At 58.5% G+C, this 24,067-nt stretch overlaps 2 protein-coding genes and 2 long non-coding RNA genes across 11 annotated transcripts; 2 read left to right on the top strand and 2 right to left on the bottom strand.

Annotated features, from left to right (window-relative positions):
• Positions 1-1,078: 1,078 nt before the first annotated feature.
• On the top strand, positions 1,079-6,638 carry LOC123601989. 3 transcript variants are annotated; one of them, XR_006714308.1, is made up of 3 exons: positions 1,079-1,190; positions 3,247-3,405; positions 5,552-6,638. It is a non-coding gene; the product is annotated as an uncharacterized LOC123601989 (long non-coding RNA). The 3 variants fall into 3 exon arrangements; XR_006714309.1 differs by lacking the exon at positions 1,079-1,190 and adding an exon at positions 2,487-2,531; XR_006714307.1 differs by lacking the exon at positions 1,079-1,190 and having other exon boundaries at positions 2,999-3,405.
• On the bottom strand, positions 4,416-12,940 carry SSH3 (slingshot protein phosphatase 3). 2 transcript variants are annotated; one of them, XM_045486019.1, is made up of 14 exons: positions 12,458-12,940; positions 11,907-11,947; positions 11,082-11,313; positions 9,773-9,891; positions 9,620-9,691; positions 9,202-9,267; positions 8,898-9,086; positions 8,722-8,815; positions 8,228-8,356; positions 8,104-8,150; positions 7,231-7,377; positions 6,832-7,032; positions 6,476-6,749; positions 4,416-5,410 (listed from the first exon to the last, which is right to left on the bottom strand). In XM_045486019.1, exons 1-14 carry the CDS (start codon positions 12,521-12,523, stop codon positions 5,138-5,140), a joined length of 1,950 nt encoding a protein of 649 aa, XP_045341975.1. In that variant the 5' UTR covers positions 12,524-12,940; the 3' UTR covers positions 4,416-5,137. The 2 variants fall into 2 exon arrangements, with proteins under 2 accessions (XP_045341975.1, XP_045341976.1); XM_045486020.1 differs by having other exon boundaries at positions 11,907-11,944; positions 12,458-12,713.
• On the top strand, positions 8,892-10,199 carry LOC123601988. The gene is made up of 4 exons (XR_006714306.1): positions 8,892-9,008; positions 9,140-9,281; positions 9,634-9,849; positions 10,038-10,199. It is a non-coding gene; the product is annotated as an uncharacterized LOC123601988 (long non-coding RNA).
• A 783-nt stretch (positions 12,941-13,723) lies between the features above and the next one.
• On the bottom strand, positions 13,724-24,067 carry ANKRD13D (ankyrin repeat domain 13D). Of its 5 annotated transcripts, none has more exons than XM_045486021.1 (15): positions 23,786-24,065; positions 23,227-23,362; positions 22,988-23,112; positions 22,180-22,225; positions 21,953-22,096; positions 21,510-21,699; positions 17,163-17,238; positions 16,692-16,773; positions 16,413-16,474; positions 16,179-16,309; positions 15,062-15,219; positions 14,851-14,973; positions 14,606-14,769; positions 14,435-14,526; positions 13,724-14,097 (listed from the first exon to the last, which is right to left on the bottom strand). In XM_045486021.1, the coding sequence occupies exons 1-15, from the start codon at positions 23,873-23,875 to the stop codon at positions 13,884-13,886; spliced, it is 1,833 nt and encodes a 610-aa protein (XP_045341977.1). In that variant the 5' UTR covers positions 23,876-24,065; the 3' UTR covers positions 13,724-13,883. The 5 variants fall into 5 exon arrangements, with proteins under 5 accessions (XP_045341977.1, XP_045341978.1, XP_045341979.1 ...); XM_045486022.1 differs by having other exon boundaries at positions 17,172-17,238; positions 23,786-24,064; XM_045486023.1 differs by lacking the exon at positions 14,851-14,973 and having other exon boundaries at positions 23,786-24,067.

Below are 24,067 nucleotides of genomic sequence, written 5' to 3'. Positions count from 1 at the left end.
ATGATGGCTGGGACTTGGGACAACGCTTACTAGGTGCAGGCCTAGGGCTAAAAACTTACGTGCATTATCTCATTTAACCTTCAAACACTTGAGGTGACAGTATGATTACCCCTGGTTTTGCAACTGATGAAACCGAGGCTCAAGAGATGTGATGACTTTGTCCAAAACCACACACCCAAGTTTCTCTGACTCCAGATCCTGAGCTGAGATTGTCGCTCAAAACCATCCAGCTCCCCGTGTCTGGCACGCGGGGCGCACTGTGGGGGTAATGATCCCATATTCTCTAGAAGAGACCATAAAGATCATCTGCTTCAACCTCGTCACTTTGCAATAGAGGAAAACGGGCTCAGAGAGATAAAGGGACTTGTCCCCCCCCCCGCCCCCCCCGGTGGCACGGAGCCAGAGGCTGCTCTGCAACGGGATCGCAAGGTGCCCTAGAATTCCAGCCCAAGCCCCACTTGACGGAGGAGGAACTGAAGCCACGTTTGGTGAGCCCCGGGTCCCGGACCCATGAGAGGCAGAGCCGGACTCAACCCCGGGGGCGCTCCCTGCCTTGCCCGGCCGGCGCCCCTCCACGCTCACCTGCGGCGCCACCCATCCCGCGGGCTGCCGCGCCCGACCCGCGCCCCGGCAGTACCTGTCTGCGGCGCGCAGGCTTTCGGCCGGGGACAGGGCGCTGGCGCGGAGCGAGGCGGGCTGCGCGGGTCAGAGCCGGACGGACGCTGGCCTCGCCAACCCGGGCCTCCCCGGGCCCCTCCGCCTCAAACTCCGAGGCCCAGGAAGCGCGCGGACCGCGGGACGCCGAGAATTTGGCAGCGCTGGTCCCGGGAGGCACAGCCGCCTGGCCTCCTCCCCTCAAGCCCCCTATTCTGCCCCCTCGGCTGTCCGCAGACCCAGCCTAGCGCGAGGGCCCCTGAGGGGGAACAACAGCCACGCGCCCCGCAGAAGTCAAGCACCTGGGACCCTAGAGGGCGAGGTTCCCATGGAAACGAGAGAGGCTCTTCGCGCCTGCGCGGACGCGCTAGGCACGACGGGAATCGTAGTTTCCGGGCTGCCACCCGGCGGCCAAAGGCACGGACGCGAGATGGCGCCCGAGCATCGCGGTGGGTTCCGCGCCGCCGGGGTCGTTTTCCCCCACTACCCCCAGGCCGAGCGCTGCCGGCGTAGGAGAGGCCGCGGAGGCCTGAAAGGTAGTTACTCCTGGCAGCCGCGGCTCTGAGGTGTCTAGGGTGTAGGGGGAAGAGGCCGGGACGCGCTCTCTTCGCCGCGTTCAGTTGTGCCTTTTGAAATGTAGTCCTGACGAGGGGCCTCCCTGGCCCCGGCCGACCGGGGCCGGGTGGAGGGAGAACTCTGGGAAGGGGTTTGCTGGGAGGCACCTGCTGCTTGTCCGGAGGCGAGCTTCGGGCAAGGGTTCGCGTCTGGGCCGGGCGACCGGCCCGGCTCCCGAGAGGCTCCCGATGCGGGTGGGAGTCGACGTGGGATTTGCGAGCGACGGCCTTGAGCAGAACTGGTGAAAAAGCAGTGCGAGTTGGACGCCGCCCTGTCCCTCCGAGTTCGGCCTCTGGGCTGAGATCTAGAAACTTAGGATCGATTTCAGGCCCTATCACTCAGTTACTTCTCTGGGCCTCAGTTTCCTATTTCCAAAACGTGGTAATTATAATGCGTGCTTTTTCTCCTCTGGGAGTGTTGTTAAGATTCGCTGGAGATGACGTCGTTGTGGTGTAGGCTGGACAGTCCTTTAAGGACACGCACAGACATTCCTGTTTGCTGTACATTGGTGCAACTTCGTGGAGGGAAATTAGGCAATGCCTTCCAGATTAAATGCATATAGCCTTTGCTTCAGCAATTCTAGAAATATGCCCTACAGTAGGCGCCTGGGTGGCTCAGTCGGTTAAGCGTCCCCACAGTCCTAGAGTTCAAGCCCCGCGTCGGGCTCTGTGCTGACAGCTCAGAGTCTGGAGCCTGCTTCAGATTCTTTGTCTTCCTCTCTCTGCCCCTCCCCCACTCATGCTCTGTCTCTCTGTGTCTCAAAAATAAATAAAAACATTAAAAAAAAAAAAAAAAGAAATATGTCCTACAGGTTTAGTGGCCCTGTGTGCACCAGAAAGTATATGCAAGAGTACTTAAGCATTACTTGGAATGAAAAAATATATATATCCATAAGCAACCTGAATGTTCTTTAGTAGATGAGCACTTCAATAAATGGAGTCCATAGAATAGAATGTGTATGATTGTTTTAGGAATTAGGCAGAGCTTTCTGAACTGATGTGCCACTCTTTGTGCTATGAAAAAAATGTCAAAGTGTCAATGTTAATATGCTGTAATTTATGTTTTTTTTTATGTTTATTTGTTTATTTTGGAAGAGACAGAGCACAAGTGGGGGAGGAGCAGAGACGGAGAGAAAGACAGAGAGAATCCCAAGCAGGCTCCGCACCACTTCCAGTGCAGAACCCGATGCGGGGCTCAAACTCACAAAACCCGGAGACCTGAGCGGAAACCACCAGTCACGCTTAACCAGCTGAGCCACCCAGGTGCCCCTATAATTTATGTTTTTAAAACAATACATAAATATATTTGATGACATAAGCATGGAACGTCTTTGGAGGGACTCAGAAGAAGCTGTAACAATGCTGCCTGTGAGGGATTGGAAAATAAGATCTAAAGGACACATACTTTTCATTGTATATCTTTTTTTTTTTAACTTTTTTTGCCCCTTTAGCAATTTGTGTGAGGTGTGTGTGTGTGTTAAATCATTTGCATTCTTTTTTTTTTTTTTTAATTGTTTTTTTCAACGTTTATTTATTTTTGGGACAGAGAGAGACACAGCATGAACGGGGGAGGGTCAGAGAGAGAGGGAGACACAGAATCGGAAACAGGCTCCAGGCTCTGAGCCATCAGCTCAGAGCCTGACGCGGGGCTCGAACTCACGGACCGCGAGATCGTGACCTGGCTGAAGTCGGAAGCTTAACCGACTGCGCCACCCAGGCGCCCCTCATTTGCATTCTTTTAAAGTAATCTCTACACCCAATGTGGGGCTCGAACTCACGACCCTGAGATCAAGATTATCAGTTGCTCTACCAACTGAGAGCCAGCCAGTTGTTCCTGTCCGTAGATTCTGGTCAGCCCCTAGCTCTGAGTTCATGATAGGACTCTCCATTCCCAGCCGCAGAGGCTGTAGGAAGGCAGGGCCTGGCCTTGGCTTCCTTCCTGACATTGTCACCCTACCTGCCCCTAACCCTGGCTTAGGACTGCTGAAAGGGCGGCCTGGGTGAGACGCATGGTTGGCTGGAGGATGACAGGCAGCCCCACTGTTTGCTCAGAAGGGTGGACCAGCGAGGTGGATCAAGAATCAGGCGAGCCTCTCTGGACCCCACCTGGGCCCCTAGGCATGTCACCTACACACAGGTACACGTGGTTCTTCTAGAGAGCATGTTGGGGGTGAATTCTGTCAACGTGTAGGTGACATGTATCATTAACGTACCAAAGTGGGAAGGGGCCACTTAGGGATTTCCTAGTCTAATCCCTTTGTTTTACAGAAACAGAGACTTGAAGTGAAGTGAGTTATAAGTGGCAAAGCCAGGGCTAGATCCCAAGTTTCTTGTCCCTCGGTACTCTAGGAGTAGAGTGGTGCTGGGGTCCCACTGGGGTCTAGGTGAGAAATGCCCTTAAAATGGGGCATGAGTTCTCAAGTGGTGCCAGCTCCTACCTCTGAGTCTGCTTTGAAGGAAGGAGTTGCATATCCACACCCCCGCCCCCAACCGAAGTAGTGTGTTTATGGGGCAGAGGATATGATCTCGGGAAGAGAAGACAGAAGTGACAAAGACGGAATAACTTACTCTTTTTGAACGGGAAAGTGGAGCAAAGGGAACCTGGATGCAGACGGGGAGGGCCCGTCGAGGGTCCTTCTTCCTCGACAGGGAGGGACTGGCTTGGAAGATCAGGCTGGCTTGCATCGTAGCAAGAGGAAGGTTCTTGGGGCCCACAGTGTGCTCGAGAACAATCATCAAGTGTCCAAACAGAGCCTTAGCTTCCGGAACAGGCTTGGTCCTGTCCAGATAGGCGTCGGCAGCTCCCACTTCCTCATGGGTAACTCGCTTCAGCTGTCCCAACAGAGCCAAGCACCTGCTGCCCGGCGTAGACTTGTCCCCCACCCCAACCTGCCTGACGGGCGCGGGGGCAGCTACCATTTACCCAGGCCCTGCCCTAGGAAGTGAGGGAGATAACACTGGTCTCCCCTCTTCTCTTCCCCATTCCTCTTCCGGCCCCACCCCACCACTACCCTCCCACCCCGGCCAGTCCTCCAAAACAGGGCCTGCCTCAAGACACCTGGTGGTTGCTATGAGGAGGCCGGAAGGGCTGAGAGAGGCCAAACTCCGTGTGTAACCAGAGAAGAATCAGACTTACAGGCACACAGCTTTATCATAAAAGTGAAAATAATATGAAAATGTTTTTTTTTTTTTTTTTTTTCATTTCTAAGTACAAAGCCAGATACTATTAAGACTGTGAAAAACTGGCCAGAGGCCGTGAAGGACAAGAAGAAGACTTTCTTTGGCCTGGTGCCCTGTGACCCATCGCACTGCTGTCTGGGAGTGGCATGGGGCGGGGGACAACAGCAGAAGACAGGCTGGTTGTGGAGTGCGGGAGGAAGGCCCCATCGGCGGGACCGCTCTCTGCTCCTCAGAGCCTCCAGAACTGGGAACTGAGGTTACTCTTGGCCTTTAAGGGCCACTGGTCCTCTGGCCTAGCGGGCCCCAGGAAAGAAGAGGGGCAGGGATGAGGCACGTGGGAGTGGGTGAGGGAGGAAGCATGAGCCTTTCTGCACTGGGTGTATTCCCTGGCTGCAAGTGAGTGTTTCAGGCAGCAGCTGGGAATGAAGGAAGGTGCTCTGGCCCCCAAAGGCACTTTCAGTCTCTCTATCACATCCCCGTTATAGAGAAGACCTTGAGCCCTTGGAAGGGTGGACATGTCTGAGACTTAAGGCCATAGGAGCTGAGGCTGTAGTGATGGAGTCTCGGGGCCACTGGGGAGGAGCTAAAAGGAACGTGGACAAGCTGACAGGAATGAAGGGCGCTCGTCCCAGGAGCTGTGTTCAGGCACCTCTATTTGTGTCTAGGGGGCCATGAGCATGTGTGAGGGCTCAAGCCTCGCCCTCCTCCCCACTGCCATCCACACTGGCCTGCCTCACCACCTTCCGGAGCCTGGGTGTGGAGGAACGGCCAGCCTCTGCCTGCTCCTGCAAGGCCCGGGTCCGGCTGGCCACCAGGGCGGCGCTGTTGAGGGCAACCACAGACTGGTGGGACTTCAGGGCAGGCCAAGGCCCCTTGGGACCCGGCTCGCCTCCCTTGGCCTTTGAGAGCTGAGGGAAGGGCACCGGAGGGTCTTCTTCTGAAGACTCGTTTGAAGAAAACACCTAGAAGGGTCAGAGTGCAAGAAGAATCACTGAGAAGTCTTTCCAGGGCAGAGTTATTGAGCACAAAGCCTGGGAAGGGGTAGGTGTGGAATGCTAAGTGAATGTAGAAAATCTGAGCTACTCATGGTCGTATTTCCATAGGAGGGAAGATAGCAGCCCCGCCCCACTGCTCTGCTCCTTGGCCCCCACCGGTCTTCCTTCTGGCCCCAGAAGCCCTCCTGAGCTCCCCTGCACCTGCCATATCCTTGAAGCCCCCTCCTCCTCCTCCTGCCCCCCTGCCTTTGTGCAGTCAGTCCTGAGAGCTGCAGGTGAAACACCTTCCGGGTACCGAGTGAAGACACTACCTTTAGGAACACCCACGCTCACTCACCCATCAGCCATCCATACCCAGTGCCACCTCCTCCAGGAAGCCTCTCCCAAATGTTCCCGCCCTCTGTAAGGAGCTCTCTCTCCTCAGGTCAGCCATCTTGGCCTCCAGTCCCGTGGTGGGTCTGGCTTCCTAAGGCAAAGGCTAGTCTCTGGTCTTCTGCTTGTGCCCTGCAGCACTTAGCACAGAGGATGCTCAACTGCCCAGCCCGCATTTGGTCACGTGAGGGCCATGACCCCTCTGTACCCCATCCTCTGGTGGGTTCCCCTCAGATTTGGGAGGGGCCGCACAGCATCTTCTCCACCTCATCTGGGGTTGGCAGTTGGGTGTCCAGCTCTTGGCCTGGGGGGGATGCTCGTGCCGTGGCTGGGCAGCCCTGCCCCTTAGGAAGCAAGTCCTTTCATCGGGCTGAGAGTTGTCTGCAGCCTTCACCCCGGGGCTGGCTCAGCTGAGAAGCCCACGCAGGTGCCTCCGGCCCCATGGCTGCTCTGCAGCTCCCACAGAGGGCAGTGCTCACCGACCGCCCACGAGGTCTCCTTGGCTGCTTTGAGGGGACAGAAGTGAGCTGCCCAGGGAATGGTCCCCATGGGAAGTTGGGCCCCGGTCCTGGTCTCTCTCCTTCCTCCTGCCATCTGCCCCTCCTACTTCTGTCCCCTGATGTGCCTCAGTCTGGGCTCCTTCCCTAGCTCCAGCCTCACCTCTGGCAGATCACTGGCCCCTGAAATGCTTTCCAGCTCCGAGGAAGGCTCCAGGAGGCTGATGGACCTCATGACCCCTCGGAGGTTGATACGAGGCCGTGGCCCAGGCTCCTCTTTCAGGGCTGACTGGCTCTCCTCCAAACCCATAGCCTTCACCTCCCCACTGCCCCCTGGTTCCGGCGGAAGAGGTGGGAATGGTGTAGACATCTCCGGGGCGAGGGGCTCCTCTGGGGAAGCCCCACCCACTTTCTGCTCCCAGATGTGGCTCTGCCGGCTGGAAAGAGGTGGGCCTCAGTCAGCTTTGAGTGACCCAGCAGCCACGCCCAGTGCCCACACCCCGGCCCCCCGGCTTGTACCTGGCGGTCAAGATGCCCTGGTAGGTCTGCAGCTGGCGCAGAAAGCCGGGGTTGGGGCGGGCGATGGGCCGGAGCTCCTGCACGTGGCGCAGAGCCTGCTCCAGACTCCAGCCATACTGCTTCATGGCATAAGCTATCACCGTGGCAGCTGAGCGGCTGACGCCCATCTTGCAGTGGACCAGCACCCGAGTGCCCTGTGCTCTGTGGAGGCAGAACACGGTCAGCCCCCGCCCCTTCCCCGCCCCATCGCTGTGCGGGGGCCCTGCGGTGTGGGAGAAGGACAGGGAGTGCTCCGCCCAGAGCAGAGGAGGGAGTGGAGACCCTGAGGGCCGGGAGAGGTCCTGAGCCGGAGGGAAGAGGCAAGGGGACCACTCGAAGCTGGGGCAGGCGGAGCCCCACCTCGCGGCCTCCACGAAGCCGTGTGTCTCCTTCCAGTGGGGTAGCAGCTGGGCTGACTCCTCATCCCAGAGGCGCACGTTGTGGTAGATGAAGCGATCGGGGTAGAAGTTGTCAATCTCGCGGGCCACGTTCAAGATGTGGCTGACCCTGTAGCAGAGGGTATGTGGCCCGGCTGACGTTGCCAGGGGCACCAGGCCCATTGGCCGGCAGACCCGGCCGACCCTGCTGGCTCTGTTTAGTCCTTGGTTCTGAGAGTCGGGTGGGGACGGTGCAGTCGTGAGGGGAGGAGAAGATGGCCGTGACCCTGAGCGAATCATGCCGCCCCACCGGGGTTTGAGTTTCCCCCTCTGGTCCAGGTAGCCGCTGGGCTGACTGAAGCACTAAGCCTACTAGTCTCAGAAGTCAGTGGGAGGACAGCTTCGATCTAAGCTGAGACCGGGTGGATCTGCGGCAGCTGGGTGACGGTGACGGGGGCCACAGTAGGTTTCCCGGGAGCCCGTGGGGGACAAATGGCAGGAACCAAGGAGGGCAGGCAGCCAGCCCCCCTGCCTGTCTCTGTGAGACGTGGTCAGGTGGAGAGGGGCTTTTCTGCTTGGGAAAGGCCCTCAGGGCGCCCCCCCCCCCCCCACTGCCGCCCCTCTTCTCTGTGTCACTGCGGCCTTCCATATGGGACTTGCTTTACAGAGTGGGGAGGAAGCGGGCCAGGGGAGCTGCCAGCAGGCCCCCAAGACCTTGCCGGGGGGGAGGGGGTCGGAGGCAGAGCTAGCAGCTGCTCGAGGGGATCTGGGGGTTTCTGGCCAGGTCGCCCCTTGGGGTGAGGTCAAGGGGAGGGGAAGACACAGGGTAGGTGGTCCTGAGGGCCCAGAGCCCTACCTGTTCCTCTGGAGCTCCTCCAGGTTTGCCGCATTCCACTCTGACCCCTGCGGAGGGACAGAAGCTTCACCCTCCGTCTCCCCCACCTGCGGCGCCCTCACGCCGCCCTCACCCTGCTGCTCACCAGGTAGAGGTGGGGGAAGATGCGGGAGGCGCGGTCTTGCTGGGCCATGAGCAGCAGCATCTGGTTATCAATGAAGTCGCGGTACTGTTGGAGAGGACGGCCCAGGCGCAACTCCAGGGCCTGGCGGATCTGCAGGCGGAGCCAAAGGGGAGGAGAGGCTGGGGTTGGGGGTGCCTTGCAAGCGTCCTGATGCTCCGCCCTTCCCTCCGAGGCCTCAGAGGACAGCACCTGTCCATCTAGACAGAGGAGCTGAAGCCAGGTGTGGGGGACTGGCTCAGGACTGGGGGAAAGCTCTGCCCCCGTGGGAGGATTCCCCACCCCCGGCCCGGGGCCCAGCTCTCTCCTGGCCCCTGCTCCTCCCCAGCACCAGCCCAGCTTTGATTATTTTTTTTGAGTAAGCTCTACACACGACGTGGGGGCTTGAACTCATGACCCCGATGTCAAGAGTCGCATGCAGCACCGACTGAGCCAGACACGGAACCCCCCCGGCCCACCTCTTTGGAAGTGACGCTCTCCAGGTCGCTGGTGTCCAGCACCTCCCACAGCTCAGCCCGGATCGCCTGCTCCATCCGCTCCTGCTCTGAGGGCCTGGGAGCCGAGCCGTCAGTCCAAGAACCCCTTCCCGGCTCCCCCATGGCGCCCTCCCCTCTCCTCCCCTGCCCGCACTGACCGGCCAGGCTCGGCGCTGGGAGGCCGCAGGGATTCCAGGTCGGCCATGGCCATCCACTCGTTGAGGCAGCTCTGGTCAGAGCTCAGTCTGTCCTGGTAGTATGCAGCCCAGGTAAGGGCACTACCGCCTGGCACAAGACCGCTGCCAAGAGCCGCCTCACATGCCTGGTGCAACACCTGGAGTGTGGCCCTAGGACAGAGCACGGGCTGGGTCACACTCTCCTCCCTGCCGCCCCTCCCCAGACCCTCCAACCGGCTCTGAGAAGAGGAGGCCGGCCGGAGACCGGGGCCGCCCTAACCCTTACCACATGGTCTGGATGGAGATGGGCTTGAAGATTCGGCTCTGCCCACCGGACGTCACACTGAAGCCCCTGAGGGAGACCAGGTGCGGGTAGAATCCAACTCCAGGCTCTGGGACAGAGCTCCTGAGAGGCCAACCCACTTGCCACCTCGTGAGGCTGGCCCTCAGAATACGTACATACACAGCATTTGGGCTTCAAAATGAGCCCCATTTGCCACACCTGGGGTGGCCGAGGCCCAGAGAAGTTAGGCGACTTGCCTAGAGTCACACAGCAAATCCGAGACGGAGCTGAGTCGGCCCAGGCCCCAGATACCCAGCCTGCGTTTCTTCCACTGCTCCCCACTGCCCAGTCACCCTATCCGGTCCATCACCCTGCCGACCGCCCTCTCCCCTCTCTCCTCCCTCCGGTCGCCATCTCTTACCCGTCTCCATCTAGGTACACCTGGGTGTCACTCCAGAGAGGCAAGACCAGGCCCAGGGTGCAGCTCGGGGAGCTGGCGGGGGGACAGAAGAAAAGCCATTGTTCCCCAGCATCTCACTTCCTTGCCCCCCTCCCTTCCTCTCCCTGCTCGCACCTGCTGTCGGGGAAATCCACTCCCAAGAGGACTGTCTCATCCTGGCTCTGATGTTCTCTTGTGGAAACTACCAGCAGGTAGCGGAGCCGAGGGGGCCGTGCCGCCTCCAGCTGGGCTGCCTGGAGAAGATGGGGAGGGGGAAGCCCAGGGTCACAGCGGCCCAAGAAGACCCTGCATCCCCCGCCCCCGCCCCCCACCCGACATACACGTGGGCCTAGAAGAGGCCTGCTGCTTGCTTGCTCTGTGCCCATCCCCCTCTTCCCAGGTTCCAGATTGGTAGTTACAACCCAGTGGCTGCCAACTTTGGGATTCCATGGTCCCACAGAACGTTTAAGAAGATTTTTCGTGGGGCGCCTGGGTGGGTGGCTCAGTCGGTTAAGTGTCCGACTTCGGCTCAGGTCATGATCTCACGGTCCGTGAGTTCGAGCCCCGCGTCGGGCTCTGTGCTGACAGCTCCGAGCCTGGAGCCTGTTTCCGATTCTGTGTCTCCCTCTCTCTCTGCCCCTCCCCCATTCATGCTTTGTCTCTCTCTGTCTCAAAAATAAATAAAACATTAAAACAAATTTTTTTTAATAAGAAAAAAAAGATTTTTCGCAAAGGGGGTATGTATGGAAAAAAGGGGAGAATGGGCCTAGCACCCATTGCCCATTTTCAATTTCTGCCCAGGAAAGAGGTTTAAAAAAAACCCCAAAACCTTTTCCACTTGCCATTACCATCATTCGATTCAAGAAAGGTTTCTCATCAAAGAAATACTAAAGACACAATCTCATAACAAAGGACAGTGCTTCCGTGGAATAAATTCAGCTTTCGGAAAGACTGCCTCCATTTTGTCTTTCCCATCTTGCTGCAGACAGTGAGATGCCCCACAGGCATCTGGGAACTGGTCCACCGGCTCCCACCTGTGCCCCACCCCGCCTGGCGCCCCTCCAGCTCAGCAGGCCCTCCGGAGCGGCCGGCCAGGCCTGAGGTGTGCGCACAACTCATGGGGTCAGGAAGGTCCTGTGCTGGTTGCACAGAACCCCACCTCCGTGTAATTCCCAGCTCTTGGACCCGATCGGGCCTTACAGGCTCATGCAGGGCAGACCCCCACCATTTCCCGCTCCTCCAGAGACCTGAAGACGTGATCGTGCCCTGTTTAAGCAACTAGCTGAACCGGGAGGCTCATCAGGGTTTGGGGGATCCGTATTACTTGCCCTCATACCACTGCTCCCCAGCAGACACACACGCTGGCTCCCTTCTACCCTCGCCTCCCCCCCCCCCCCCAAGAGCTGGCTCTCTCCCCTTCTCTGAGGGCTCGGAGGCCCCTCACCAGGCGGATGTCGTCCTGTGGCCTCAGCAGCTCCACCATGAGGCACAGGTGCTGACTCTGCTGCTGCTTCTGGGGACTCTGGGGCCCCTGCCCATCGTCTGTCTGGTCGCTGTGGGGCTGTTCTCCCCCCGGGGGTCCCTCCACTGCCTCAGGGCCAGCGTCAGCTGCTTCTCCATTGTCCTCTCCGTCCTGCAGTCCCAGGACAGCCCCACGGAGCACTGCAAAGCTCTGCCTGGCAGGGCAGCAGGGAAACCACTTTACGTCCGTCATCCCCCTCAGGGCAGCCGTGCATCAGATTCACCCACCAGGCTTGTTAGAACAAATGTTGGGCCCTGTCCCGGGGGAGTCAACAGGTCTGGGGTGGAGGCCTGAGAATGTGCATTTCTAAGGAGTTCCCAAGTGCTGAGGCCACCACATTTGGGGAGCTACTGTCTTGGAGGCTGCCAAGCCCCGGAGCCACTTGTTTAAGTGGGGGGGGGGGGGGGCGGGGCAAGGGTTGCTCCCTTTCCCTTCCCCCCTGCCTATCTCAGGAGATGCTGTAAACTTGGTGGGGACCCAGGAGCCCTTGGGCTCTGCCGTCCCATCCCTGCCCTTTGGCTTGTGACTACTGGCCCGAGCCAGGGTCCAGAATAGTGGTGGAGGAGCCCCGACTGACCGGGAGGAAGATAAAAGCAAAGGCAGCCCGGTCAGCACTGCAAGCCCACTGTGCCCACCAGCAACATTGCCCCACATATGCAGTAGTTGGTTCGGGCCGAGTCCTCCAGTAGGGCAGGGGCCAGGCCTGGCAGCTGGAGGTAGTTGTCTCTGTCCGGGACAGGTGCTCACCTTCGCTGGAGCCGGCTTCTCCGCTTGGATGCCTGGTCCTGCTGAGAAAGCAGCCCCCGGGGCAGAGTGAGGTGGGGGGTGGCAAGGACTCTCCTCTCTGCTATCAGGGCTGTGCGGGTGGGGGGTGGGGGTGGGATCGCCCCACCCCCCAACTGGAGACTGGAACCAGGAAAGATGTCAGATCCCTTCCCACCCCAGTCCACTCCCCACCTGGAGGCACCCGGGGGAGCCTGGGCAAAGGTCCAGGTAGGGCAGCTGGGGTGAGTGGGTGGGGGTGCTGGAGGTGTCCAAGGGGTTGGCCCAGATCTGGGCCTGGAAGAGGGTAGGGCCTCCGCAGGCTGGGCTGGTGTTCGGGGCTCCGGATCTTGCCTTGGTCTAAGTTCCTGGGAGCCTCCAGACCCCCTCCCAGTCCCCTCCAGCGAGACACTTAGGGTCCCCCTTCCCACCCCACCCCCAGCCTCAAGGGGAGGCTGGCAGTGGGCAGGACGCGCTCCCCGGGGCCCAGCTGGCAGCCAACTGCGTGGGCCGGAGCACGGCAAAGCCAGACTTACCGTGGGCCCTACAGGCGTGGAGTGGCCGCTGGCCGGAGGGGAGCGGCTCACTGTGACCAGGGCCATGGGGCCAGGCCGGGCACACCTGGGCCCGTCCGGGTACGGTGCCCTACCACGGCCCCACGGACCGTCCCTGCCCCGCAGGACCAGGAAGGAGAGACCGGAGCCACCAGGGCCTGGCACCTCCTCGGGGGCGGCCCTTAAAGGGCCAGACGCGCGTCCAGCCCGCGTCCAACCCGGTCTGTGGAGCCAGCACCGAGCAGCCGCCGCCCCTCCCTTTGCGTCTCCTCGGTTCGGCCGCCTCGCCCCCGCCCCCCCCCCCAGCACTTTGGAGGCGGGCCCGGGGCGGGGCGCAGGTGCGGAGCGCGGCGACTGGGAGGGAAGTGGCCAGAGGTCCGGCAACTTGCAGTCTTCGTTCCGGGGTTCCGGGGTTCGGTCCCTCCTTCTTGGAGGCGCCCCTGCCCCTGCCCTCCTGGCTCCGCCCACCTAGGTCACCTGAGTTCTGCTTCGGGCTTCAACCGTTCAGTTACCCAGATTGGCACCTAGGGAGGCAGGACTGGGGACACAGGTCTCGGAGAGGATCCAACATAGTAGGTCTTCAGTTGGAGGGCACCCCAAAATTATTTCTTCTTGCTGACTGGCCCTCATGCTTCCACTCTCTGCACAATCATTGGGAGACATGCAGAGCTTCGGGGGAAACCAGGCAGAACTTAGAACTAACCCATCGCAGGATCACAGGCCATCCTCAGGGCCACCTTGGAGGTGAGCAGGGCAGAGTTGAGCAGGCTCACACTGCAGCCTGGGAAGGGACTTGTCCAAAGTCACTCAGATAGAACATGCTCGGATAGAACAGGCAGGAACCCAGGCGTGGGGTGCAGGGGGCTCCTCCCAGTTGGTTGGGAATAGTCTGGAGGCCCAGCCTTTCCCCTCCTTGATAGGAGCAGGGGTGGGTTCTGGGAAAGCCTGAGTAAGTGGCAGGAGGAACCTGGGTCCCCAGTAGGTGGAACAAGACTACAGGGAGCGGATGTTTGTGAGGCACATACTCTGTAAGGGACTTGACGTATGTTGGTTTGTTGGTTCACTTCACCCTCCCAACAGCCCTGGGGGCTGGGAGGTGGTCTCATTTTACAGCTAGGGAAACAGGCTCTGAGAAGCTAAGGGGGCCACAGCCAGGATTCAAACCCGGGTCTGAGGCCATTGCCCACAGTGTCTCCCCTCGATGTCGCCTCCCCCGCTTTGTCATCCCATTGAGCAGAACAAGCCTGCTGCTGAAAGTCTCTTTATTTCCACCTTGGTCTCCAATGCAAGCCCATCCCCAGGGCTCCGGGCCGGCAGCTTAGCAGCAGAGAGTTTATAAATAAATAAGTTACAAAAGCAGGTGGGGGAGCAGACCAGACAACCCTCCCAGGGACCGGGTACTCGGTGCTCAGTGCTCCGTGAGCGAGAGCCGCAGGATCCTCTGTAAGTCTTCCTCCTCCTGCTGCCCCCGCCGTTCCCGCTCCTCCTGCTCCCTCGAAGACAACTCCAGGGCCAGGCGAAGCTGCTCCTCAAAGCTTGGGGGGGCCGGGGCCGGGGGTGTCCTGTGAGGGGACTCTGGGCCATTGGGCTCTGTGGACATCCGCAGGCTCTCTTGGAGGGCCCTTCCAGGCAAGGCGTGAGAGGGGAGAACAGACCGGTGAGCGCTAAGGCTGAGGAAGAAGGCCAAGTGTTGGGACATAGCTATGGAGGACAAGGTGGCTGGGACCTGGGAGACCGGAGAGAAAGAGACGAGGCAGGGGACCCTGTGTCTCCCATCCTCATGCTGCCTTTGATGGCAGGCCATGTTGCTTCTGGAGGGTGGCCTCGGAGAGGGCATGGGGTCCTGGGACCAGCACCTCCCCGCTACCCACCGCCACCAGCCAAGGACCCCCTGGCCGGCAGGCTCCTTGGGGTAGGGCAGGCCGAGATACTGTCCCAGTAGGTGCTAGCGGGCCTCACCGCTCCAGCTGAAGCTGCTCCTCGTAGGCGGCGGCTTGGGGAGGCGGGTGGGCACCGGGCCGGGTGTTGGTCAGGGCCTCCCAGACAGTCACCTGCAGCAGACGGAGCCCGGAGCTGTCACCTCTGGCGCCCCTGCCCACCCCCAGGGTCTGGCCGCTGCCCGTGTCCCACCTGCTCCGCCTCCGCGCCCGCCTCAAGCAGGCTCTGCCTGATGGCGAACTGGAGCAGGGCGTCATCCTCATCGCGAAGGGGCTCGCTGCGCTCCGTGCCCAGCACGCTGTACCCCTCGGGCACCTCAAACACGGCGGGGTCCACCTCACACGGGAAAGGGCTCCCTGCGCAGAAGGGCAGCACTCAGCCCCGGGGCTCAGAGACCAGCGAGCAGCACTGCCGGCCCCCCTCGCCCGCGGCGGTACCTGAAGCTGTGACGGCAGAGCCAGAGCTGGGGGCCGGCACCCACACCGAGCTCAGGGGCTCGTCACAGCCACACAGGTTGCTGAAGGTGATGCGGGCGTTGAGCACGTGGAAAAGGGGGATCTCTGCGAGGAGACAGCCGAGCCTGAGCCAGAGGCCGGCACCACCCCGGGAGCTGCCCCAGACCCCCGGCTGCCCCAGACCGCCCCTCACCAATCTTGACCGGGAAGCCGGGGGGCAGGCGCAGGGTGATGAAGTCACGCAGCTTGGCAAAGTGAGCGTTGCTGATAGCCATCAGGTCAATGATGGGCGTCACCTGGTCACCCAGGGACAGTGGGTGCTCCTCGCTCAGCCACAGCGTTGCCTTGAACCTGCACAGGACGTGAGTCAAGGAACTCCTGGTGGCCCCTCTGCTAAGACCCACCCACTCTGGACACCTGCCTTGACTCACACCCTCTGCCGGGCCTGAGGTGCCCTCTCGTCTGCTCAGCTGCCCCCGCCTGCCTGCCCCAGGAGCTTCTGTCCTTTGGCCCTACCGCCCGAGCTGCACCCAGACCCTGGGCCCAGGCTGGGGCCTATGGCAGCTTGAGCCAGCTCAACTCATCTGGATGGAGAGGGCAGGGCCGGGCTGCTGGCTTCAATCATGGCCTTGTCCACAGCCGGGTCCTCCTCCCCAGCCCACGGCTGGCCAGCACCTCACACTTTGCCACACTTTTGGGTCCAGCAAAGCCCAGAGGTCAGGACGACCAGGGTTCGAATCCACCACTCGGTGGCTAAGTCTGCCTGTGGTTCATAGGGCAGTGCTGGGCTCACCGCAAGTTCTGCGTCATGGCTCATGAGATCCTCTTAGCACCCCTGTGGGCAGGTGGCTAAGTGTGACTGGTATTTTACTGAGGAAGAGAACAGACTCTCGGAGGAGAAGACTTTCCTGGGGCCACAAAGCCGGGAGACAGTAGAGCTGTGAGCCCTTCCCCTCAGCCTCAAGCTGGCCTCCAGGAGGTGCTCATTCAGTTGAACAGAAAACCATAAATGGGTGGTGCTGCTCATTCACTCATTCATTCACTCACTCACTCACTCACTCACTCACTCACTCACTCACTCACCAAAGAAGAGGAACCAATCCTCTGGTCCAAGCCCTCTGCCAACAACCATGGTTAAGACAGACCTGGCTCCTACCCCCAAGGAGGAGAGTCTAGAAGGAAGCTGGCTCGGTGAGTGGGTCCCCCACGCTGGTGGGCCCCATGTGTGACAGGAGTCTACAAGGGGCTCGGGGGACCGGGCGGCATCCGTGTCCCTGAGGGAAGTCCCCAAGCCAGCCCCACGACCTCACCTCTGCACTTTGCTGGACATCTCAATGGGGCGGCCGATGTTCCTCGACTCCAGGCTGAAGTTGGGGTCGAAGTATTCACTGGGGGAAATGGCTGTGGGGTTGGTGGGGCTGGCGGCCTGCTGCACAGGAGCCTGGGAGGGCCCCAGGACTGGGCTTAGTGCTCAGGAGGGTGGCTGCCTGGCCCTGCGTCACGGCCCCCTGCCCGTGGCCCCCAGCCCCCTGGGCCCGGCTCACCCCGCTGTGAGAGGAGTGCTGCTGGGCCATCCCGAGGAAGGACTGGAATGGAGTCTTCCCTCCTGAGAAGGGGTGGGAGCCCGTGAGGAGACTTTGGGCCACTGCCCCCCGACTGCCCCCCCCACCATCCACCCTGGGAGCCTCGGCCGGGTGGGAGACTGAGCACACGGGAACGGGGAGGCCTCCCAGCTCGTGCCGGACTCTACGGCCCTGACCCCGGAGCAGGGTGACCCCGGCATATGGTGTGACTGGGCCACAGGCAGGCGCACCTGGGTTTACCTTTGCTCCTCGACTTGTCCTGATCAGAGAGGTGCTCCGTGCGAGTGCGTGTCACCAGCTCCACGTTGGTGGCACTGTATACCTGGGGAGCAGGGGGGACACAGGCAGAGCTGAGGGCTCAGAGCCTGTCCCCCACACTCAGCCTCACCAGTACAGAACCCAAGCCCTCCTCTCCGCAGGGACAGACAGGACCTCGCCCCCCACAGTGGAGGAGGTGGCAGGGTCTGAACCATGGGGACTCAGTAACGAGGGGAAAACGCTCATTTCATCTCGGTAACCTGGGTCGGGGCTGGTGCCGGGGTGATCCCTATGTGCTCGGCAGGGCCTGGGCACTCGGGCCCCACTGAGTTCCCATCACCACACAGGGCCTCCAGAGCCCGTGGGCTACTCTGTCTCTCTTCCACATGGATGGACATGGAGAAGGGGTGGGGTTCCTGGGCCTTGTCTCCTACCCCAGCCCCCACCACTAGCCTCTCCTGCCTTGGCCTCGTAGCCGCTAACGGTTTCCATCTTCTCAGACCGCCAGCCCCAGATACCACATTTGTTCCTGAAACAGACCAAACAGGAGCTCATGAGGACCCGTGCCCCTCAACCTTAGCCAACGCCTTCCCTTCCAAAGACCCCTTCCAATTAGCCTTCCCACTGTGAAACACGCAAGGGCCTTGATGACGATGCCTAGATGGCTGGCGACCATCAAACAAGGACTGGGGACTAAAAAGTACTGAGGGATTATCATTGGTTTTGTCACATGTGATGACGGTGCTGGGGCTGGTTTTAAAAAACATCCTCTGGGGGCGCCTGGGTGGCTCAGTCGGCGAAGCGTCCGACTTCGGCTCAGGTCACGATCTCGCAGTTCGTGAGTTCAAGTCCCGCGTCAGGCTCTGTGCCGACGGCTCGGAGCCTGGAGCCTGTTTCCGATTCTGTGTCTCCCTCTCTCTGCCCCTCCCCCGTTCATGCTCTGTCTCTCTCTGTCCCAAAAATAAATAAACGTTGAAAAAAAAAAATTAAAAAAAAAAAACCATCCTCTGTTAGAGTCGTGTGCAGAAGCATTTACTGTTAAAATGATAGGACAGCTGGGATGTGCTTTAAGATAATCCAGGGTAGGGGCGCCTGGGTGGCTCAGTCGGTTGAGCGTCCGACTTCGGCTCAGGTCATGATCTCACGGTTTATGGGTTTGAGCCCCGTGTTGGGCCCTGTGCTGACAGCTCAGAGCCTGGAGCCTGTTTCAGATTCTGTGTCTCCCTCTCTCTCTGCGCCCCCCCCCACCCCCACACTCGCACTCTGTCTCCCTCTGTCTCAAAAATAAATAAACATTAAAAATTAAAAAAAAAAATAAAAAAATAAATAAATAAAATAAAATAATCCCAGGTGGCTCAGTCGGTTAAGTGTCCGACTTCAGCTCAGGTCATGATCTCACGGTTCACAGGTTCAAGCCCCACATCGGGCTCTGAACTGACATCTCAGAACCCGGAGCCTACTTCAGATTCTTGTCTCTCTCTCTCTCTCTCTCTCTCTCAAAAATAAATAAATAAACATTAAAATAAAATAAAATAAAACAAAGCAAAACAAAACAAAATAAAATAATCTGGGGTAAAAAGGAAAAAAAGCAAGAATAGATTCAACAAGATAGGCAGAATGTTGGTAAGTGTTGAAGTGGGGTGATGGGAACTTTCTAACTATTCTCTCTCCTCTCATACGTACATGTTTGAAATTTGCCATAATACAAAATGAAAAATAAAAGTACGACAACAGTAATTGCAACACATCAACAGACATCCATTTCAATAATGGACAGGACAAGCAGACAAAGGATCAACAAGGAAACAGAAGACTTGAACAACCCTATAAGCCAGACTTAACAGACTTCCCTCGAACACTCCACCCAACCACAACAGAACACATTTTCTTCTCAGGTGCACGTGGAACATTTTTCAAGATGCATTATATGCGAGGCCATAAAAGAAGCTTCAATAAAACTGAAAGGAGAAAAATCCTATAAAGTATGTTCCCCAACCACTAGGGGATGAAATAAGAAATCAATAACAGAGTAAAGATTTGGGAAACTCACAAATGTGTGGAAAGTAAACAGCACACTCCTAAAAAACCCAAAGGATTGATGAACAGATCAAAAGAGAAATCAGAAAATGCTCTGAAATAAATGGAAAGAAAGATACGATACATCAAAACTTATGGGACGCAGCTGAAGCAGTGGTTAGAGGGAAATTTACAGCTGTAAATGACAAGAAAAAAGTAAAGACCTAAGTAAGTGGGAAATGATCACATGTCCTTGGTAGGGGGCACCCGACATTGTTAAGATGGCAGTACTCTGCAAGCTGAGTTACAGATTCAGCGCAAACCCTATCAGAATCCCACCTGGCTTCTTTGTAGAAATTGACAGACTGAATCTGGAATTCAGGTGAAATTGCAACGGACCCAGAAGACCCAAAGTAATCGTGAGAAAGAAGAACAAAGTCAAAAGACACACACTGCCCAATTTCAAAACTTACTACGAGGCAGTGCTTAATTAAGGCAGTGTGGCACCAGCACAAGGACCGACAGAAATCGACAGAATGGAAAGAAGAGCCAATTGATTTTCCACAGGCGTGCCAAGACCATTCAATGGGGAAAGAAGAGTCTCTTGAACACACGGTGCCGGGACAAGTGGATCGTCACCTCTAAAAGAATGAAGTCGGACCCTTACCTCCCACAAATATGAATTCAAAATGGGTCAGAAGTAAGAACTAAAAAGTATATGGGGCACCTGGGTGGCTCAGTCGGTTAAGCGTCCGACTTTGGCTCAGGTCATGATCTCACGGTCCGTGAGTTCGAGCCCCGCGTCGGGCTCTGGGCTGACAGCTCGGAGCCTGGAGCCTGCTTCGGATTCTGTGACTCCCTCTCTCTCTGACCCTCCCCGTTCATGCTCTGTCTCTCTCTGTCTCAAAAAGAAATAAATGTTAAAAAAAAAAAAAGTATAAAACTTTCAGAAGAAAACACAGGGGAAAATCTTTGTGACTTTGGATTTGACAAAGTCAAATATTGGTAGATGTGTGATGGTAGGAGCACAGGTGACAAAAGAAACAACAGATGCATCGGATCTCGTGAAAATTAAAAACCTGTGCTTCAAAGGACACCATCAAGACATGTGAAAAGTCAGCCCATAAGACGGGAGGAAATATTTGTAAATCATGTACCTGATGAGGGATGTACATCTGGAGTATGTAAAGAACTCTTGAACTCAATGATAAAAAGATAACCCAATTGTTGGGGCACCTAGGTGGCTCAACCGGTTAAGCATCTGACTCTTGATTTCAGCTCAGGTCATGACCTCACATTCGTGAGTTTGAGCCCTGCGTCAGCGCAGAGCCTGCTTGGGATTCTCCCTCCCTCCTTCCCTCCGTCTCTACCCCTCCCCTGCTCGTGCTCTCTCTCTCTCAAAATAAACACACATATATATATATATACGTGTGTGTGTATATATATATATATATATATATATATATATATATATACACATATATATATATGTATATATATATATACGTATTTTTTTTTAGAAAGATAACCCAATTGTTTAAATGTGCAAAGGATCTGAACAGACACTTCTCCAAAGAAGATATACAGATGGCTAATAAGCACATGAAAAGGTGCTCAGTATCACTAATCGTTAAGGAAATGCAAATCAAAGCCACAATGAGATACCACTTCTCACACCCACCACCACGGTGGTTATAATCCAAAAATAAATAAACGAACATCAAGTGTTGGTGAGGACGTGAAACCAGAACCCTCATACACGGGGTGTGTGTGTGTGTGTGTGTGTGTGTAAAATGCTGCAACCCCCTCGGTAAAGGGTCTGGCAGTTCTACAAACAGTTAAACATCCAGTTACCATGTGACCCAGCAATTCCACTCCGAGGTATACACCGGAGAGAAATAAAAGCTTATGTCCACACAAAAACTCGTGTACTGATGTTTCCAGGAGCATTACTCATAACAGGCAAAAGATGGAAGCAATCCATAAACGAAATGTGGCATAGCCATACGATGGACAGCCGTAGAAGGAATGAAGTGGTCACACGCTACAACCTGGATGAACTTGGAAAACACTCTGCTCGGTGAACGAAGTCACAAAAGACGCCCTAGTGTAGGATTCCATGCATCTGAAAGTCCAGGATAAGGAAATCTGTAGGGACAGTCAATCACTGGCTGCCTAGCGCTGAGGAGGTCGGGGGCTCCAGGCACTGGAGTTGGTAGCTCAAGAATTTCTTTCCGGGGTGAGAACAATGTTCTAAAGTCAACTGTGGGGATAGTTGCCTATCTGTGAACACACTAAAAACCGCTGCACTCTATGGTGTATAAAACCATATTCCAATGAAGCCGTTTGCCTGTCTGTTTTTTAAGGTAGTCCTGAAGTCTGTTCCTGGAACTGGGACATACGTCGTCAGCGAGAACAGCCGGGCCGGTAGGGTCAGATTCCTCAGCTACTACCCACAAAGGACTCTGGCCCAGAAACAGCCATCCTACTGAGAAACCAACACTGGGGCACACAGCGCCCTGAGCCACAGCCTAAACCCTTGTTGTTATGGGAAGACACGTGAGGCCAGAAGCGAAGGCGCTGGGGACCCCTGACCCAGCCTCCTCTGCCCGCGGACAGCCGTGCAGGGCCCCGAAGGTTGCCACACGGGGTCTGAGCGAGCCGCTGGGCCCGCAGCGACCCCCGCCCCCATCTGAGCAGCCTCTGTGGGTGGCCCAGCCTCCCAGAGGCCCGAGCCGGGAGCCTCAAGGGCACCACCTACAGTGGGGCCAGGCTCCGACTGACCTCTCGAAGGCCACATTTCGCGTGTCCAGGTGGGTGGAGACGATAGGAGAGGTGAGACGGCTGGCCACGTGCTCTTCACTGGGCCGCATGGCGGCCAGCAGCGCTTCCGGCTCGTGCAGGGCGAGCCCCAGCGTCTCGGTGTGCACCACCTGCCGGTCGTGGTCCACTTCCATCACCAAGGCTCCCGCCTCTGCCAGCCGGAACGGGTGTGTGAGGGGGACACGTCAGTGCCGGGCCGCAGACAGTGGGGAAAGGGCCGCCACGGTGCCCTCAGCCACCTGCTGCTAAGCGGGTGAGGCCCCAGCCCCCGGGCCCCCTCCGCCCTCAAGCTCTGTTTCTACACCTGGGAAGCAGAGAAGAAGGGCACTGTCCTCACGAGCCACGGGAGAACCTGGGCTGCTCTGGCCTGCCGCGTGCCCGCGGGGAGTCCCCCCACAGCTCACCCTGGCCCTTGAAGATAAAGCTCCGCCGGCCGCGCTGCCAGGTCATGTGCTCAAAGCCCAGGAGACTGGTGTCCACCCGCAGGCTCTCGCCCCGCTTCCACACTCGGTACACGTCACTCGGGCACATCTTGGACACGAGGGGCACTGCAGGGGGTGTGGAGGTCACCAGGGTTCTTTCCCAAATCGCCCCTCCCTGGCCCCCGGGAAGCCAAGAGGTCCTCACTCACCCCAGCTGGTGAACTCCCACTTCATTTCCACGTAGAAATCGGGGGCCTGAGATAGACCAGAGCACCTGTCAGGGTGTGCCTGGTGCCGGGGACCAGCGGGCCTGGGGGGCTCCTTGTCTATAGCCCCCTCTGGGAGCCCAGCCCTTCAGCAAGTCTTAAAGTGCTGCTATGTCCCAGATATGCCCCCACCACAACCAAACCCCACCCAGCAAAGGGTGAGCTAAGTGGGGCCCTAAAAAGGTCTTGGAATAATCAGATGGTAAGTATCTGGGACCTGGAGGTCAGTCTCCACCTAGCCACTAGCCTGCTGAGGGGCCCTGGGGGAACTCCTGCTCCCCCTGGGTCCCAGAGTCCTCATCACTGATCTGGGCCTGCCCCTGGGGTGGGGGCCACGAGGTAGGGTGCCCTCCCAGCCAGGCTTCTTCATGCTTGAGGAGGGCGGACAGGTACTCCGGGGTACCAGGCCACACCCGCTGGTCAGATGAAACTCTCCCTCCAGGAAATATGCATTCACCAGGAGGCCCACATCTAAAGCTCTGCAGAGACTTCTGGTATGAGGGACCCGAGATGTCGTTGGCCACGGCTTTCCTCCCACAGGGCCTGATGTCACCCATGTGGGCCTGGACTCCTGTCTTTCCTACACAACCCCGGGCTGCAGTCCAGAGAGAGGGATGTCATCTACAGCGTTGGGAAAACAGGCTGCACGGACCGAGTAGGTGACCCGAGGGACCCCCGTGTAGTCCGTCATGGCCCCTTGACGTGGCACCCTACCCCTCCCTCCCGGCCACACCTGCGCACCCTGCTGTACCTGGCGGAGCTTGCTGAGCAATTCTGGAATGCCAGCCAGCCTCTGTGTGGCCCTCTGGTAGTCCCGGTACTGGAGCACCAGCTGCACCATCTCCGGGTCCCCAGTGCTGACCGCCTCCTGCAGGACTAGGGGCACCGGGCTGCTGGGGGGGAGCTCACCAACGGCCCCAGGCCTGACCACTCGCTGCCGCACCAACCCCACTGCCAGCCTCGGGGGAGCCCCTCTGCCCTCTGTAGTACCTGCCCAGCCCTGGCAGCTCTCTTTGCCCACATTGGCATTGTGTCGAAGGAGCACTCTCACGGACTCCAGGTTCCCCAGGGACACAGCCAGCTCCAGGGGAGTGCGCCCCCGGGGGTCCTCCTGTTCAATGTCGTGCTGGGAGAGATGGGACACTCAGCACAGGGCAAGTAAGGAGAAGCAAGAAGGCCACTAGGCTGAACCTGGTCGGGAGTCATTGTGGGAAATAAAGATAGCAGACAGACCATGGAAATGGCAGAGGATGGCCTGCGTGTCCTAATAGGAAGGGGGAGGGGGCAGGTGGGAAGAGCCTGGGGGCCAGAACCAGGCTGCTGGCTCTCGGCCTGGCTCAGGGGTGGTGTGGCGCGAATTCGGGGGCTGGATGCAATGTGAAGCGGGGAGACGGGCTGGGCAAGGCCCAGCGCTGGAAGCGGAGGCCAGTGGCTCCAGCGAGAGGGGCAGGTGACCCGGGCTTCGGATCAGGCCTGGCGGCCTCCAGGACGGAGACCTGGCTTTGGGTGGGCGGCCCGGAGGACGGCCCGGGTGCCCGGTGGGCCTCACCTGGCGGCTGTGGAGCGCGGCCTCCAGTTCGCGGTGCCGGTTCGCCCAGACGAGCCGGTGCAGCGGGAAGGTGGGGCCCGGGCCGGCCATGCTGGGCTTCAGCACCGCATCCCGGGAGGGAGGGCGGGCGCGGCGGGGGCGGCCCAGCCCCGCCTCGGCTTCGGGCCTGGCGCGGCCCCCTCGCCTCCAGTCCGCGCCGCGCGGAGTTGCGCCCACCGCAGCCCCCGCGCCCCGCGGCTGTAGCGGCAGCGGCGGCTACGGCGCTGGCGGCGTGGAGGGCGG

This window comes from Leopardus geoffroyi, chromosome D1 (assembly GCF_018350155.1).
Source record: "Leopardus geoffroyi isolate Oge1 chromosome D1, O.geoffroyi_Oge1_pat1.0, whole genome shotgun sequence".
Lineage (NCBI taxonomy): Eukaryota > Metazoa > Chordata > Mammalia > Carnivora > Felidae > Leopardus > Leopardus geoffroyi.
This window is presented reverse-complemented; position numbering and strand designations above follow the sequence as displayed.